At 43.2% G+C, this 15,826-nt stretch overlaps 1 protein-coding gene across 2 annotated transcripts in view; it reads left to right on the top strand.

Moving 5' to 3' along the window:
- The window catches only part of NRDC (nardilysin convertase), a 189,807-nt gene that overhangs the window by 150,769 nt on the left and 23,212 nt on the right, over positions 1-15,826 (top strand). For both annotated transcript variants that reach the window (XM_068111994.2, XM_078772235.1), the window contains exons 23-24: positions 2,257-2,395; positions 14,293-14,340. In XM_068111994.2, coding sequence (XP_067968095.2) covers positions 2,257-2,395; positions 14,293-14,340 — 187 coding nt within the window. The remainder of the gene's footprint in view (positions 1-2,256; positions 2,396-14,292; positions 14,341-15,826) is intronic.

Here is a 15,826-nt window from a genome sequence, read left to right as displayed (position 1 = left end):
ATGCTGTCTTTGGTTTTCGCCAAACATGTCTTCTGGTACTGTGGCCAAATAGCTCTATCTTTGACTCATCTGTCCAGAGCACATTGTTCCAGAAGTGCTGGTCTTTGCGTCGGTGTTCATTGGCAAATTTTAGTCTTGCCCTGATGTTCTTTCTGGACAGCAAAGGTTTCTCCTGGCACACCTCCCATGTAGATCAAATTTGTGCAGCCTCTTTCTCATGGTAGACTCGTGCACTTTGACATCAACAGTGGCAAGAGCTACCTGTAGGTCCCGTGATGACATTCTGGGGTTCTTAGAGACTTCTTTCAGCATCTTGCGGTCTGCTCTCGGGCTTAACTTGCTGTGGCGGCCTGGCCTGAACAAGTTGGCAGTTGTTTGGAATCTTCTCCACTTGGAGATGATCTTCCGGACAGTCGAATGATTGATTTCAAATTGTTTGGAGATCTTTTTAAATCCCTTCCCAGACTCGTAGGCATCTATAACCTTCTTTCTGAAGGTCTCAGAGAGCTCTTTTGATCTAGATATGGTGACGCCGCACACTTCAACAACAAAGAGCAAACCAAACTAAATGTCTGAGGTTTAAATAAGACTGGTTCCTCCAACATCCTCTCTAACGATGTTCTAATTATTTGCACCTGAGCTGGTGCACCTGATTCTAATTTTAGGTATTTGAAGTAGTGATAAATGTAGGGGTGTACTTACTTTTTCCACATGCGAAATTTGCATTTATGTTCATTTAAATTATACAATGGACTACAAAATGTAAATGTTTCATGATATTTGTTATATTATATCACCTTTATCTATCAATATTGTTGAAATGAAGATTAAATAGCTGTATGTTGAAATATGTTGAAAAAGTCAAAACTTTACATGGGGTGTACTTACTTTTTCATGTGACTGTATAGTCATAGTCATAGTCATAGTCATTTTCATAGTCATAGAACATAGTCACATCGAAGAAGGAAGAGTGTTCTAGTTTTACATAAAACAACGCATATTGTTTATCACAATTAAATTTCCTCACGCTTATTCCAATACAGGCAATATGGGAAATAACAATCACTATATTATGCAAAGTTACCCCTGGAAATCATTCCCACAACAATGTTTTGAAACTTTGGATGGAAGAATAAGATTGAACAGACAAAGTAAGTTGGTCTTTCAAGTAATTACCTTTGCCACTGTAGGTGAATAGAGGTTATGTTTTCACCCCCGTCTGTTTGTTTGTCTGTGACCAGGATATCGCAAAAAGTTGTGGATGCATTCAGACGAAATTTGGTGGATAGGTTTTGTCGGTGACACAGCCGAAATGATTAAATTTTGGTGAAGATCCGGATCTGGATCTTGATCTGAGAATTTTTAAAGTCATTCTTCACCATGGAGAAATAGGGCAAAAAACGATGTATAGCAGGATATCTCAAAAAGTTATGTATGGATTCGGTCAAAACTTTGTGGATAGGTCTGTGCCAAGTGACAAAGAAGGGACAAACCACGTCTGTGACAAGGTCTGGTGTGTGACAAGGAAGAAGTGATTCGATTTCAGTGAAGATTTGAATCTGGAGCCACATCAGATAATTTTTTTAGTGATTCTTCACCATTGAGAGATCGGGCAAAAAGCGATATATAACATGATATTGGAAAAAGTTATGGATGAGTTATGACTAAACTTGGTGGAAAAGTTGGTTCGGTGACAAGAACAAGCTGATTAGATTTTGGTTCAGGTCCGAATCCAGATCGGGCCTCTCAGTGGGATACAAAGCATAAACTGTTCAGCCTGGCGGAGGGTATGCCCTCTACCGAGTGCTCTTCTAGTTGTGAATATATCCATTGGACTCTTTTGAGGTTTGGGTCTACTTTGTTTTGTTTCCCGGAAATGACTCGACCTACATGCATTCACACATTGCCAGATGATTATCATGTCAGAGACTTCCTCTTACCTTGGCTTCTTGAATACCTAACCGGTGAATGAAACGTTAACGAGATTGTGGCCGATTATACAAGGCATTTGCTGGCCAGCCTGCTTTAATCACATTGCCCAATTGCATTTTCACTCCATATTGCAGACTTCCGAAAATGAGCAAATTTCTACTTTTTTCGCTTTGAAATGTCTCAATATTCAGTTGCTCAACAAAAATACATTTTGTTGATATCAGAATTGCCTCAAGTATTGATTCATGGTTTTCATTTAATTCTGTAATGATGAATCCATTGCATGCTATTATTGAAGTTGCTTTCCATCCTCCCTTGCCCTAGATGTCTTGAGTGCCGTCCACCTCAGAGCCCCCCATCGACGTCATGGCCTGTGCTTTCTTTGCCACAGCAGGTGCTTACTCTGCGTCTCGCATCTCCTGTTCCAGATGATCCCAACTCCATCATCACACGGTACTTCCAGGTAATGACTAATCGCCTGTACTCTGCAGTCATTCAAATGTGCCTTGATTAGCTTGATAATTTAGAATTTGTGTATTTGTATTTCACTGAAAGATATAATTCATTCATTCCTCGAGCGACGAGGCTTGCTTCGATCTCTCCACAGCATCAAAGTTTGAGTGTTTTCCCATTCGTGTCTTTGTCAAATTTCCGCATTTTGTTGTGTATGTGTTATTGTGTTTCTATTTGGTTTTGGTTTTGTAGTTGTTGCAAATTTGTGTGTAATTAGTCGGTTTTTTTGTTTGCGCCTCGTGCGCGGCCTGGTCTCTCCGGACTCCCTCCCCCCCGTCAGTGTTTTGTGAATATGGGTTCTTTCCTTCATAGTATTTGCTTGTTTCTTTGATTTTCTTTTCCCCCCCCTACCTCTCACGAACATCTTACCCTTGTCCAGCGTTTTGAAAACAGAACAAACAAATAAACAAAAAAAAATTCGATATTAATTCTTTCTCTCCTCCCGGACACGTGCTTGTTCACTCTCCTCCTCGTCTCGACTTGTGCCCCGCCCCCTATATCTCGTTTTTCTTCCACCTCTGCTCCTGCTTTCTCAAATCCACATTCTCACTTAGAGACTTTTCCCAGATTGTTTTTCATGGTTTTGTTTAAATATTATTTAAATATGTTTAAACCGCAGCCGTGATGCTGACGGCGCCCCCCCCCCCCCCCCAGAATTTCCATGTTTTAAACGTTTCCCAGTGTGTACCCTGGATTAGAATAGGTACACCGTATCCCTGCGTGTCGTAAGAGACGACCAAGAGGGTTGGCGTCAGGAAGGGCATCCGGCCATAAAAACATTGCCTCAAAAAGAGAACCACGACAATTACAACTACATATGGGCAGGGTACAGCCCAAAGTGGAGATCGGTTTCTGAGGTTTGGGACATGGAATGTAGGGACAATGACAGGGAGATCAGGAGAAGTGGTGGAAGTATTGGTCAGAAGAAGAGTGGACATATGTTGTGTGCAAGAGACGAGATGGAAGGGAAGTGGTGTGAGAATGGTGAAGGGTAGGCAGGGACAGAAATACGAGTTTATGTGGCAAGGGTGCCTGGAGGGCGTGAATGGTGTTGGTGTCCTGTTTCCTGAGGAGTTTGTAGACAGTGTGGTGAGTGTGACTGGAGTGAGTGATAGGTTGATGATGGTGAAAATGATGATTGGAAAGCTCTTGGTGAACGTCGTCTCGGGATATGCTCCACAGGTTGGTCGAAGCGATTAAGAGAAGGACAAGTTCTGGTGTGCGATAGAGAAGCTGATGGAAAACGTGAAAGATGAGGAAGTTGTTGTGGTAGGAGGAGACCTAAATGGACATGTGGGAAGGAGTATGGATGGTTTTGACGGAGTTCATGGGGGTTACGGATATGGTGTGAGAAATGGAGAAGGTGAAAGGATTTTGGAGTTTGCTGATGGAGCTGATTTGTTGATTTGTAATACTCAGTTCCAGAAAGAGGATAATAAGCTTGTTACATACACGTCAGGTGGGTCGACGACAACCGTTGACTACCTGATGGTGCGTAGGCGAGATAGGGGGCACCTTCGGGACACAAAGGTGCTCCCGGGGGAGGAGGCTGTTTCACAGCACCACTTGGTTGTCTGCGAGATAAGGGTGAAAGGTGCGAGGAGAGCTCGGTGGGTGAAGTACCAACCGAGAATGAAGGTGTGGAGGTTGAAAGAGGTGACAGTAAGGGAGGCATTAAAAGAGAGGCTGAGTAGGGTCGAGGATGATGTGGTTGAGCTTGAAAGTGGTTGGATGTCAATGAAAGCTAGTCTGTTGGGAGCCGTTGGTGAGGTATGTGGATGGACAAAAGGACCACCGAGGCACTCGGAAACATGGTGGTGGGATGATGAAGTTGGAAAGAGGATTGACGAGAAGAGGAAGAAGTTCAAGGAGTGGCAGAAGGCGAAGGGCACGGGAGCAGAAACAGCAGAGCAAGAAAGTTATAAGGCAGCCAGGAAGGCTGCAAAGAAAGAGGTAGCAAAGGTGCAGGAGGCATGTAGGAAAATGTTCGGAGAACGCTTGGATTCGGAAGAGGGTCAGAAAACGAAAGAGAGGTGTGATGTGATGGGGGTGAGTTGCTTGAAGGATGAAGTGGGACAAATCGTTGTTGACCCAGATGGAATTAAAGGAAGATGGAAAAGATATATGGAAATGCTGTTGAATACAGAGAATGAATGGGATGGCAACATAGAGAGTAACCCAGTTTTCGGACCGGCAGAGAAGATAACTGAGAAGGAAGTTGAGGAAGCGATAAAAGCAATGAAGGGTAGAAAAGCGGGAGGGCCGACAGGAGTTGTGGGAGATATGTTGAAAGCAGCAGGAAGTTGGGGTGTGAAGAGAATGACAAAGATCTGTAATCTGGTGGTGAAAGAAGGCCGCATTCCAGTGGATTGGGAACTGAGTATCCTCGTCCCTCTATACAAGGGGAAAGGTGACCCTCTGGAGTGTGGCTCGTACCGAGCGATAAAGTTATTGGAGCATGGAATGAAGGTATTGGAAAGGGTGTTGGAGAGGCGGATAAGGAAGAAAGTGAAGATCGACGAAATGCAGTTTGGATTTTTGCCAGGAAGAGGAACGACAGACGCGCTTTTCATTGTGAGGCAGTTGCAGGAGAAGTACATGGAGAAGAGCAAGAAGTTGTTTCTTGGGTTTGTTGATCTGGAGAAAGCATTCGATAGGGTTCCACGCAAAGTATTGACATGGGCATTGAGGAAGTTAGCAGTGGAGGAATGGTTGATCAGAGTAGTGATGGCAATGTACAAAAGAGCGCGCACAGCTGTAAGGACAAAGGACGGGAACAGTGGTGAGTTTGAGGTTAAGGTGGGAGTGCATCAGGGGTCGGTACTCAGTTCCTTCCACCAAGCTCGGAACAAGTGTGTGTCTACCCTCAGGAGTGCCAGGAAGCACGATCTCTCCTCACTCAAGAACGAACTCTCAAACCTGTCTCCTTCCTCCAAATCCTGGTGGCTTCTGGTCAAATCCGTTTCTGGTGTTTGTTCCCCCTCCATCCCCTCCCTAACCTCAAATGGCCACACAGTTGACATCGCACGTGTTAAAGCCGAATGCCTCAACTCTGTGTTTGCCTCTAAATCTTTAGTCCCAAACCCATCTCTCTCTGTTCCCACCTTTCCCAGTCGAACCCAACTGCTCCTGGACTATGTGTCCTTCTCTCCTGACAAGGTGGAGTAGTTTTTGTCTAACCTCGACTCTGATTCTGCAACTGGACCAGACGGCATCAGCCCACGGGTCCTAAAATTCTGCTCTGCCACTCTATCTCACCCTCTCTCTGTTCTTTTCACCCTATCTTTTTCTCAAGGTCATCTGCCAGCATCCTGGAAATCAGCAAACATTACCGCTTTACACAAAAAAGATGCAAAAACAGATCCTTTTAACGACAGACCAATCAGCCTGCTCCCAATTATCAGCAAAGTCATGGAATCCATCATTGCTTCGGATATGAAATCTTTCCTCTTCTCCAATGGCTTGATCTCTGATCATCAATTTGGATTCAGACCAGGTCACTCTACTCTGGACATGCTGCTTCTCCTGTCTCAACAATGGATGGAGGTCCTCAATGCCAAACAGGAAATCAGAGCTGTCTCCCTCGACATATCACGTGCCTTTGATACGGTCTGGCACCCAGCTCTGCTCACCAAACTCTACTCCTATGGTATCCATGGAAATCTCCATGCATGGCTTGCGGACTTCCTCTCTGGTCGTAGTCAACGTGTGGCCCTGAATGGATTTCTCTCATCTCCCCTTCCTGTTCAGGCTGGAGTTCCCCAAGGCAGTGTGCTGGGCCCTGTGCTTTTTCTGTTCTTTATCAATGATCTCTCCGACTCTCTGGAAAATCCTCTCTATCTCTTTGCTGATGACTCCACTCTCTGCCGCTCCATTCCTCTTCCCTCAGATCGGCAGTCTGCAGCCTCCTCACTCTCTGAAGACCTGGACAAAATCACAGACTTGTCAAACAAGTGGAACATGTCTTTCAATCCTGACAAATCTCACACTCTTACTATGTCTCTCCGAAAAGATTGACTGGACAACCCTCCCATCTACTTTCTCAACAATCCTCTCCAAGAAGTTCTGTCGCTCAAGCTTTTGGGTCTCAGTATCTGCCATGATCTTTCTTGGGAAAACCACATTTCCAAGCTGGCCTGCAAAGCCAGTCGCCGACTGGGCATCCTCCGTCGTGCGAAGTCCTTCCTAGGCACACCTGAGCTCCTCACCACATACAAGGCTTTCTTCCGCAGCTCAACGGAATACTGTTCTCCCCTATGGGCTGGTGCTCCTGCCTCACACCTAGCTCGGCTTCATGCTGTTGAAACCAAAGCTTTCAGAATCATTGGAATCTCCCGCGATGAAGCTATCTCTGAGGGCCTTTCACTCACTCACCGCAGGCAGGTAGGTGGTCTTTCTGTCTTCTACCGACTCCTCTCCGGCCTTGCTCCCCCAGCTCTCTCTGTGCTCTGTCCCCCAAATATTCCTACAGGTCGCACAAGATCTGCCAGCAAGCTTCTGATGGTTAAACTGCCAAAATCTCGGCTCTCTGCTCACCTTCACTCCTTCATTCCTCTTTTCTCCCGCCTCTGGAACAAACTCCCACACTCCCTTCAATCCCACTCCTCCCTCCAGGTCTTTAAAACAGCTGTTCACCACCATCTCTTATCTTCCCCCATCCAAAACCTTGATCTTTTCTACCCCCACGAATTCACCCCAGATCCACCTTGTTTGTAATTCCAACTTCTTTCCTGGTAGTCCTGGCAGTGTCCATATGTTTTATGCCTCTCCCACCCCCTTTCCCATGCCTCCCCCCCAAAGCCCTCTCCCTCCCACAGATCTCTCGATGTCTCCATGTCTCTCGGTTCCTGCTCTCAAATGTTGTGTGTGTGTCCTTCCCCCTCTCTCCCCATCTTGTCTACCGCTCCCGATGCTTTTTGTTTTATGTGTCGGTTTGTCAGTTATGTGTCGGTTTGTCGGTTTGTCTTTCTGTGTGATAAATGTTCGCTCCTTCACGAGCCTCGATCTTGTATACAAAACAAAACAAAACAAAACAAAAAAAAAGAAAAAGAAAAAAAAAGTCCACTAGTATTTGTAGCTGTGATGGAGGTGCTGGCTCAGAACGTAAAGGAGGGTTTACCGTGGGAGTTGTTGTATGCAGATGATCTGGTGTTGATTGCGGAAAGTATGGATGGACTGAAGGAAAAGATGAACAAGTGGAAGGAATGTATGGAGACAAAAGGTCTGAAGGTAAATATCGGAAGGACGAAGGTGATGGCAAGTGGTAAAGCATGTGGTGAGGTGGAAGGAATTGGGAAGTGGCCCTGTGCTGTGTGTAGGAAGGGTGTCGGAGTGAACTCCATTCAATGTGCAATGTGCGCTGAGTGGGTTCATCAAAAATGTAGTGGTCTGAGAGGGTCATTAACCAGTGTGGCAGCTAGATTCAAATGTAAGGTGTGCACAGAGGGAGTTGCAGATGGAGGAAATGTTGAGTTGGATCTTGGAGACGGCGTGAAGCTGGAAGGTGTGAAAACATTTTGCTACCTCGGGGACATGCTGAATGGAGAAGGTGGATCAGACTCGGCAACGGTTGCGAGAGTGAGATGTGCATGGAAGAAGTTTCGGGAACTGAGTGGCGTGCTGATGATGAGGGGAGTGTCGTTGAAGCTGAAGGGAAAGGTGTATGCTGCATGTGTGAGAAGTGTTATGATTTATGGGAGCGAGACATGGGTAATGAACGTAGAGCAGCAACGAAGGTTGGAAAGGGTGGAAATGCGAATGGTTCGACAGATGTGCGGAGTATCGTTGAGAGAGAGGAAGACAAATGATGAATTGCGAAAGATGATGGGAATAGAGCCTGTGATTGATGCTGTGAAGGGGAACAGGTTGAGATGGTTTGGTCATGTGTTGAGGAAGGATGAAAGTGACTGGTTGAGAAGAGTGATGGAAATGAATGTAGAAGGAAGTAGAGGACGGGGAAGACCGAGAAAGTCTTGGCTAAAGATGGTGGAAGAAGAAATGCGGGCAAGGGGGTTAACAAGGAGAGATGCAGAAAATAGGGCAAAATGGAGAAGATTGTCATGGGGACCGCAAGGCTAACCCCCGCTCTCGTAGGGAAAATGGCCTTTAAAATGCATGTTGTTGTTGTTTTGTTGAAAGATATAATTCATTAATTAATGACTCCAGCAATTACATAAGATACTTATAACTTCTGCCACCAAAGGTGGATGGAGGTTATGTTTTCACGTCTGTCTGTCTGTCTGTGTGTCTGTCTGTGAACAAGTTATCTCAAAAAGTTGTAGACGGATTCAAACGAAATTTGGCAGAGAGGTATCGTATATGACAAAGACGAAATGATTAGATTTTGGTGAAGATCCGGATTCGGATCCGGCTAGTAGAATTTGTTAAGTGATTCTTCACCTTTGGACGAATAGGGCCAAAACCAACATATAGCAGGATATCTCAAAAGGTTGTGGACAGATTTGGACGAAACTTGGTGGAACGGTTGGGTATGTGACAAGGACTAATCGATTGGATTTTGGTGAAGGTCTGAATTTGGATTCGGATACGACAATTATTTATTGTAAGTGATTCTTCACTATTGAGAGATCGGGTGTAAAGCGATATATAACAAGATATTTTTAAAAGTTGTGGACGAGTTATGACTAAACATGGTGGATGAGTTTGTTAGGTGAACAAAAAAACAAACAAAAAAAAAAAACCCACCTTTAGAGGCCATTTTTCCCCGCAAAGCGGGGGTTGGCCTTTTTCGGGGACCGTGGTTGTTGTTTTTTTTTTTTGGTCCCCTTTTTGAAGCAATGTTTTACAGCCGGATGCCCTTCCTGACGCCAACCCTTTTTGTCGCCTTTTTACGACAAGCAGGGAATTACCAGTGAAGTGGTACTCAATTTGCCGACCTCGGAAGGATGACAGGCTGAGTCAACCCCCCGTTAATTCAGCGATCGACCGGGATTCGAACCCAGGATCCTTGGATCCTAAGCTGGCACCCTAGCCTCTAGCCCAACACCAGGCTCCTGTTATCTGTTAGGTGACAAGAACAAGCCTATTCGATTTTGGTTCATGTCTGAATCCAAATCCAACCTATCAGTGGAATACAAGACATAATCTGGTCAGCCTGGCGGAGGTATGCGCTCTACCGAGTTCCATTCAAGTTTATCATGCAAGACCTTTATAAAGTGTTTGCAAATAATATCTGGTCATGTTAAGTTCAATGTCACTGTGTAGGTAGGTGAATATAACTAGAAGAACCGGGAAGTGTGAATTCCAGTCATTTCACAATTCTGTATCTTCATTTAGCATTGACTTGTGGACATGATGTATTCGACGGTACCCTTTTATAAGAGTAGACCATTGTGTACCAGTATCCTGGCGAAATACTAAATTCCTGCCCTCATCTGTGGAGTGAAGGGTACGTCTTAATCAGTGGCATTACTACACATGAGCAAACAGGTGCTGTATATTGAGTTGTCTTTGGTATCGACAGTCGATAGGTGTGTTTATATTGTATTGTTGGTTGGCTGCTCACGAACGTTTACATGTGCTTTCAACCCGTGGATGTTGTGGAAATCTGTTTGTAAAGCCTGGGTCAAGGACCCACCACGTGATGATTCAGGGGGCGTTTGCCATCACTTTTGGGCATTTGGAATATTGTTTACCTTTGGAAAGGAAAGGCAAGATGGTAAATATCAGCGAGGATCATCGTTCACTTCATAAATGGGCTGACAGGATGGCCTGGAGGTACACACACTCACCGCTAAACTGTGTAGCATGGGTTTGAATCCCGAGCCCCGGTGTTGGTGTCACCCCGGTGTTGCACAGGCAGGGTGCTGTCCCTCGGATGGATGTTAAACAGGCATCCCGACTACTGGCATTCGTTGGTGGATGTTGAAGATCCCATGGTGTCCTTCACGAGGAGTAGGCTTGCTATCGTCGGCACCCTGACCAAATTGGAGGGCATTGATCAGCGGCCATGCCCTCAGTCAATGATGCTACCCCGCAGCCTTGTGCTGCATACAAACAAAGAAGAAGACTATATAAATGCAAACCAAGCTGTCCTGGCCAGCAGCATCATCCTCTCTTGGCCTGCTCTGCTCAGCTAGCTCGAACAATATAAATGCACTTGAGTGATTTCACAATGACCATGATTGTGATAACCAATGCAGTTTTGGTTTCCTTCAACAAATTGGCTTAAGTTCACGGAGCTGTCCTTGAGGACAGTTTCTTTGTTCAAGCTGCAGCAGAATCAATTAGTCAGGTTCACTATGTTAACAAATATAATTTCGTTCAAAATTTTGGTAGATTAGCAAAGCTATACATTTTTGGAATATTCAGAGCATGAGGAATCCAAAAATTAATGTTTACATTTGCGTAGACACCTTTGCGAAAATGGCACTCAGGACAGTGATGAAGATAGTCAGGTTCACTATGTTAACAAATATAATTTCTTTCAAAATTTTGGGATTGGCAAACCTGTACATTTTTGGAATCTTCAGAGCATGGAGAATCTGAAAATCAATGTTGGCATTTGCACAGACACCTGCATGGCCGCCATTTTGGATTTTGAAAATGGCCGCCATAAAATACATATTTTGCGTGATCTCGGCTTCTAGTCAACCTAGAGACTTAATTAAATATGCTAATCCTATGTTTTCTGGGTCAAGGAATCCAATAAAGGCCTCAAAATAGTGCTCAGGATTATAGAAAAGCAACAAACAAAGGTAATTGAAAACCATTGTCTTTATATTTGTGATATAACTGTATTACATAATACATGATATTGCAACTCCTTTGAAGTTATAGGTTGTTATAGGAAGTTATAGGTAGTATCAGATTGAACTATAAGTCCTATACACAGGATCTACGAGGTCTATACCGTTCAGGAATATGCTTTTACAGATCTTCATCACTGTCCTGAGTGTCATTTTCGCAAAGGTGTCTACGCAAATGTAAACATTAATTTTTGGATTCCTCATGCTCTGAATATTCCAAAAATGTATAGTTTTGCTAATCTACCAAAATTTTGAACGAAAAAACATAGTGAACCTGACTAAATTGGTGCTGTGGTGGCCAAGTGTGCAGGCACTGTACTAGCATGTTTGAGGTTCTGGGTTCAAATCCAGCTGAAGACAACAGAATTAGGAGTTTCAATCATGACCTTCTGGAACCTGAGCTGCTCAGAATAATTTGCGTGTTATTGTCAGATTGGTGGTAAAAACCTATCTGGCTCACTAATGAGTTTTGGTCATTATACAACCTGAGCTGACCAATCAGGTTTTCACTTTTATGGTGCTTCCATTACTTAATATATATATTTGGCATGACTGTGCCACCATCCAACAGGCCCACATTGTACAGGACTTGTTTAAAGACCATGACATAAACCTCACTTATCTTATCTGATCACAATTTAGGGTTAATAATTAAATCTAGCATTGTTAAGCTATTACATCATAACATTCCAACTTATACAAACTTATTTTTATGAGGAGTAAGTTGTAAAGTAACTGTGCTCAGTCTTCTCAGAAGAACAGTACCAAATGTCACATATCATATTCATTTTGTGAAGCTTCTATTTCTTTTTTTAATCAGCATGCCTGACATGGCAGAATCCCATTTTGTGGGACGTTATTTAATTTTTCTGCTCGTGGCGACCTTTTTTCAAGATATTGCAAAATAAAAGTTCAAGGTTTTTAACAATGCCCATGTGCATCCGGTATTGCACCCTTATTTGCTGGGAAATCATAAATTATCTTCCAAATGCTTGTTGGAAGTTGCTTACAGCCATTGGCTTTAAGGAGCAGGGTTGGAAATTGAATTATACTTGTATTGGGTTTTAGTCGAGTGCTTATCACTTTAAATAATAAAAAAATTGTCATATCCGGATTTGGATTCGGTTCTTCACCGAAATCGAATCAATTCATCCTTGTCACATGCCCAACCTGTCCAAGTTTCGTCTGAATCCGTCGACAACCTTTTCAGATATCCCGTTCACAGAAAAACAGGCTGACAGGGGTGAAAACATAACCTCCATCCACTTTAGGTGGTGGAGGTAATGGACACGAGTGTGAGCATGTGAGAGTGTAGAGGAGTGTACTACAACTACTCCCTTGCAGCTTTAATGGGCCTACTTATTCTCACCTTGTAGGGTCAGCTGGGCAAAGCTTTTGGCCCAAGTCTTTCACGAATCAGCTGGCCAGCCCTGATGTTCAACAGAAGGTGGCTGGAATTTGGGATTTGTCCAAGTTGATGGTTATAACTCTCCTACTCTTTGTGAAACATCACTGTGGAATCATTAACATCAACCAGCTAATGCTTACAGAAAGGACAATTGGATTATCCTCCATCTGATGGATAGCGCACTTTTAAGCAACACCTTGCCTTAAGGCACCAATCCAACATTGTGTAGTCGGGTCAGGAATGAAACCCACATTAGGAAGCTCAAAGGCCAGTGCACTACATCTGCACCATATGCGGTTGGATATATGGTACAAGATTAGGGCGGTTGGGATTATACATTTTAAAAGGAAATAAGGGGCATCCAACTAAAAAGTAACTAGATCTACTCTGCTAATCTTCTTACTATAATGGAACAAACGTGGATGTCACCAAAACTCCAAAATTGACATTTAACAGTTTTTGGTTCTACATATCAGTTCGAAAACCTGTTCTACCTCTGGTTCTAACCCCAATACTGGCCTTAAGTGGCCACCCAAGGCCAGCAGATGATCATGTAATTTATCTTTACTCTGTTGCACATATTCCAGCACGTATTCCGGCCCGAGCTCCGATAAACTGACAAGACCCGGAGCCGGATATGCTCCATGAGCCTTCGCACATTGCCCACGGTAGGTGAGCCGAGAACGGTACTCCCACAAAAATGTAATATCCATTTAATTTATGAAGCAAACAAGCAAGAGCAGACCCAGTCTCAGGTGCTGGAGTTATGTCTGCGAACCAATAACCACAGCAAATAAACAAAAGGCAATGGGTTTATTTGTAATAGGGAAGGGACACAATAAAATAATTGCAAAGAAGAATAATTGTCGGCAGCACATGCAAAATCCAGACGAAAATGGCCGAACCTACTTCGACTAATTATTACGATGTAGATGCTCACAGGAGAGTTACAAGACATGAAAGAAGGGGAAAAAGAAAGACCATTGGGGATGGAGGTGGGCAGGGTAGAGGATGCCAAATCTTTCCTCTTCTGAGGTGCGGCATGTTTGATTGGACCCCAACCTGTCCGTGCCTCACTACCAGTTGGTACCAGGTTGCATGCTCGAATCTGGCTGCACATGTGCCTCCAATCGTACAGACGGAGAGCTGCAAGAGTCGGACGTCCCTCCACCCGAGCAGACTAGGTTTCACCATCTCATCCCTCCTATTCCCACTTCCTTTACCTTTTTATTTACTTATTTTTTTCATCTCTTCTCTCTTTATAAAGTTAAATTGATTTTTATATCAAGTAACCCGACCTGAGGTTACTTTATTGTTTTCCATATATTTTTATTAATTAATGTTTGAACACAATTTGATCATTAATAAATCGCAGCACAAATTCGTATCCTCACACAAGACACAAGTATTACTCTGCATACTTCCACAAATCTGGTTTACGCACAGCGGTGGGTATATCACAGGGAAGATGCAGAACAGAATGAACAGTGTGAGTGTTTGCACATGTATGTGTGCACACAGATGTACACACGTAGGTATATATGAAAAGGGATTTTATTTTATTCTTTCACATTTGATTGAAGTACGTATTGTATTGGTTGCAATTTCTGCATTGAATGAGATTGCAAAAAATAATGACATAATTGGTGTTATGTGTTATTTTTGCTGCAGGCTGGACCAGGCACTGTACAACAGCAGGAACTGAATGAAGTGCTTGTGGTGGGTTTGCATCACATTGGAACGAAAAAAAATTCACTCTACACCTCGCTGGCCATCGGCTTTCATCCCCATCCATTTTACCCATCTCACTTCCCTTCCGTTTGACTCCCTCGGCTCTCAATCTTGCTCCGATTTCCATTTCCCATTAGCATCTCTATCATCTGTGACCCACATTACACAGTCATGGTGTTGAAAAAATTGTCTCATGAATAAAGAAATATTAGCAGACGTGTAATTTTGTATTACTGGATTTGACAATCCAGCTTGTATGTACTGCATATTACAAAATTGATACAGTATTTTTCAAGGTAGTTTCCACCTTTAGAAAAGGTGTGGGACACATTTTGTTCGTCAAAATAAAATCCTAAATTGCCTTTTTTTGCGCTTCTGATTGTGGTGGCCGGTCTTGTAGCATGTGGTTCATTCTTCATGTCCATGTTTAAATTATTTATTTGCTCCGGTCAATGAGAACGACACTCAATAGAGCGCATACCTCCGCCGGGCTGACAATTTACGTTTTGTATCCCACTGATAGGCCACATCTGCATCCGGAGCTCAACCAAAATTCAATCGGCTTGTTCTAGACACCTCACCAACTCATCCACCACGTTTTGAAATACCGTGCTATACTGTTGGCCCAATTTCTCAATGGTGAAGAATCACTTAAAAACTCTCGTATCCAGATCCGGATCTTCACCAAAATCTAATTATTTTGACCTTGACACACACCAACATGTCCACCAAGTTTCATCGGAATCCGTCCATAACTGTTTGAGATATCCTGCTCATGGACATACAGAACTAGAACGGCACTCTTCAATGTCATGGCGTCGGCTGATATGCCTCCGCCCACATTATTACATCATTAATTTCATCATTAATCCTCCTCCACATTATTACACCATCATTAAATGGCGTCGATTGATATGCCTCCGCCTACATTATTACAAGAATAATTTCCCTGAATATGGGACAATAAAGATTTATTTTATTATATTAACACTTGTATCAAGTTTAATTTAAATCCATTCAGCTGTGCCCAAGGTAGCACATTTTTACCTGACATGATCTCTGACCTTTGACCTATTGACCCCCAACATTTAATCAGTTTATGTTTACATCATTATACATACCTGTACCAAGTTTTCATTTAAATCCCTTCAGCTGTTTACAAGTTCTCACATTTTTATCTGACATGACCTGACCTTTGGCCTTTGACCCTGTGACCCCAACAATCTAATCGGTTAATCTTTACATCATTATACATATCTGTACCAAGTTTGAATTAGATCCCTTTAGCCATTCTCAAGTTATAGACCTATTATAGACTTTGACCTTTAACCTTTGACATCTTTAACCCAAAATCGAATCAGTTAATCTTTACATCATTATACATACATGTACCAAGTTTGAATTAGATCAATTCAGCCATTCTTGAGTTATAGATCAATTACAAACTTTGACCTTTGACCTCTTGACCCCAAAA

The sequence above is a fragment of the Myxine glutinosa genome, chromosome 1 (genome assembly GCF_964187855.1).
Source record: "Myxine glutinosa chromosome 1, kmMyxGlut1.1, whole genome shotgun sequence".
Taxonomy (NCBI): Eukaryota; Metazoa; Chordata; class Myxini; order Myxiniformes; family Myxinidae; genus Myxine; species Myxine glutinosa.
This window is presented reverse-complemented; position numbering and strand designations above follow the sequence as displayed.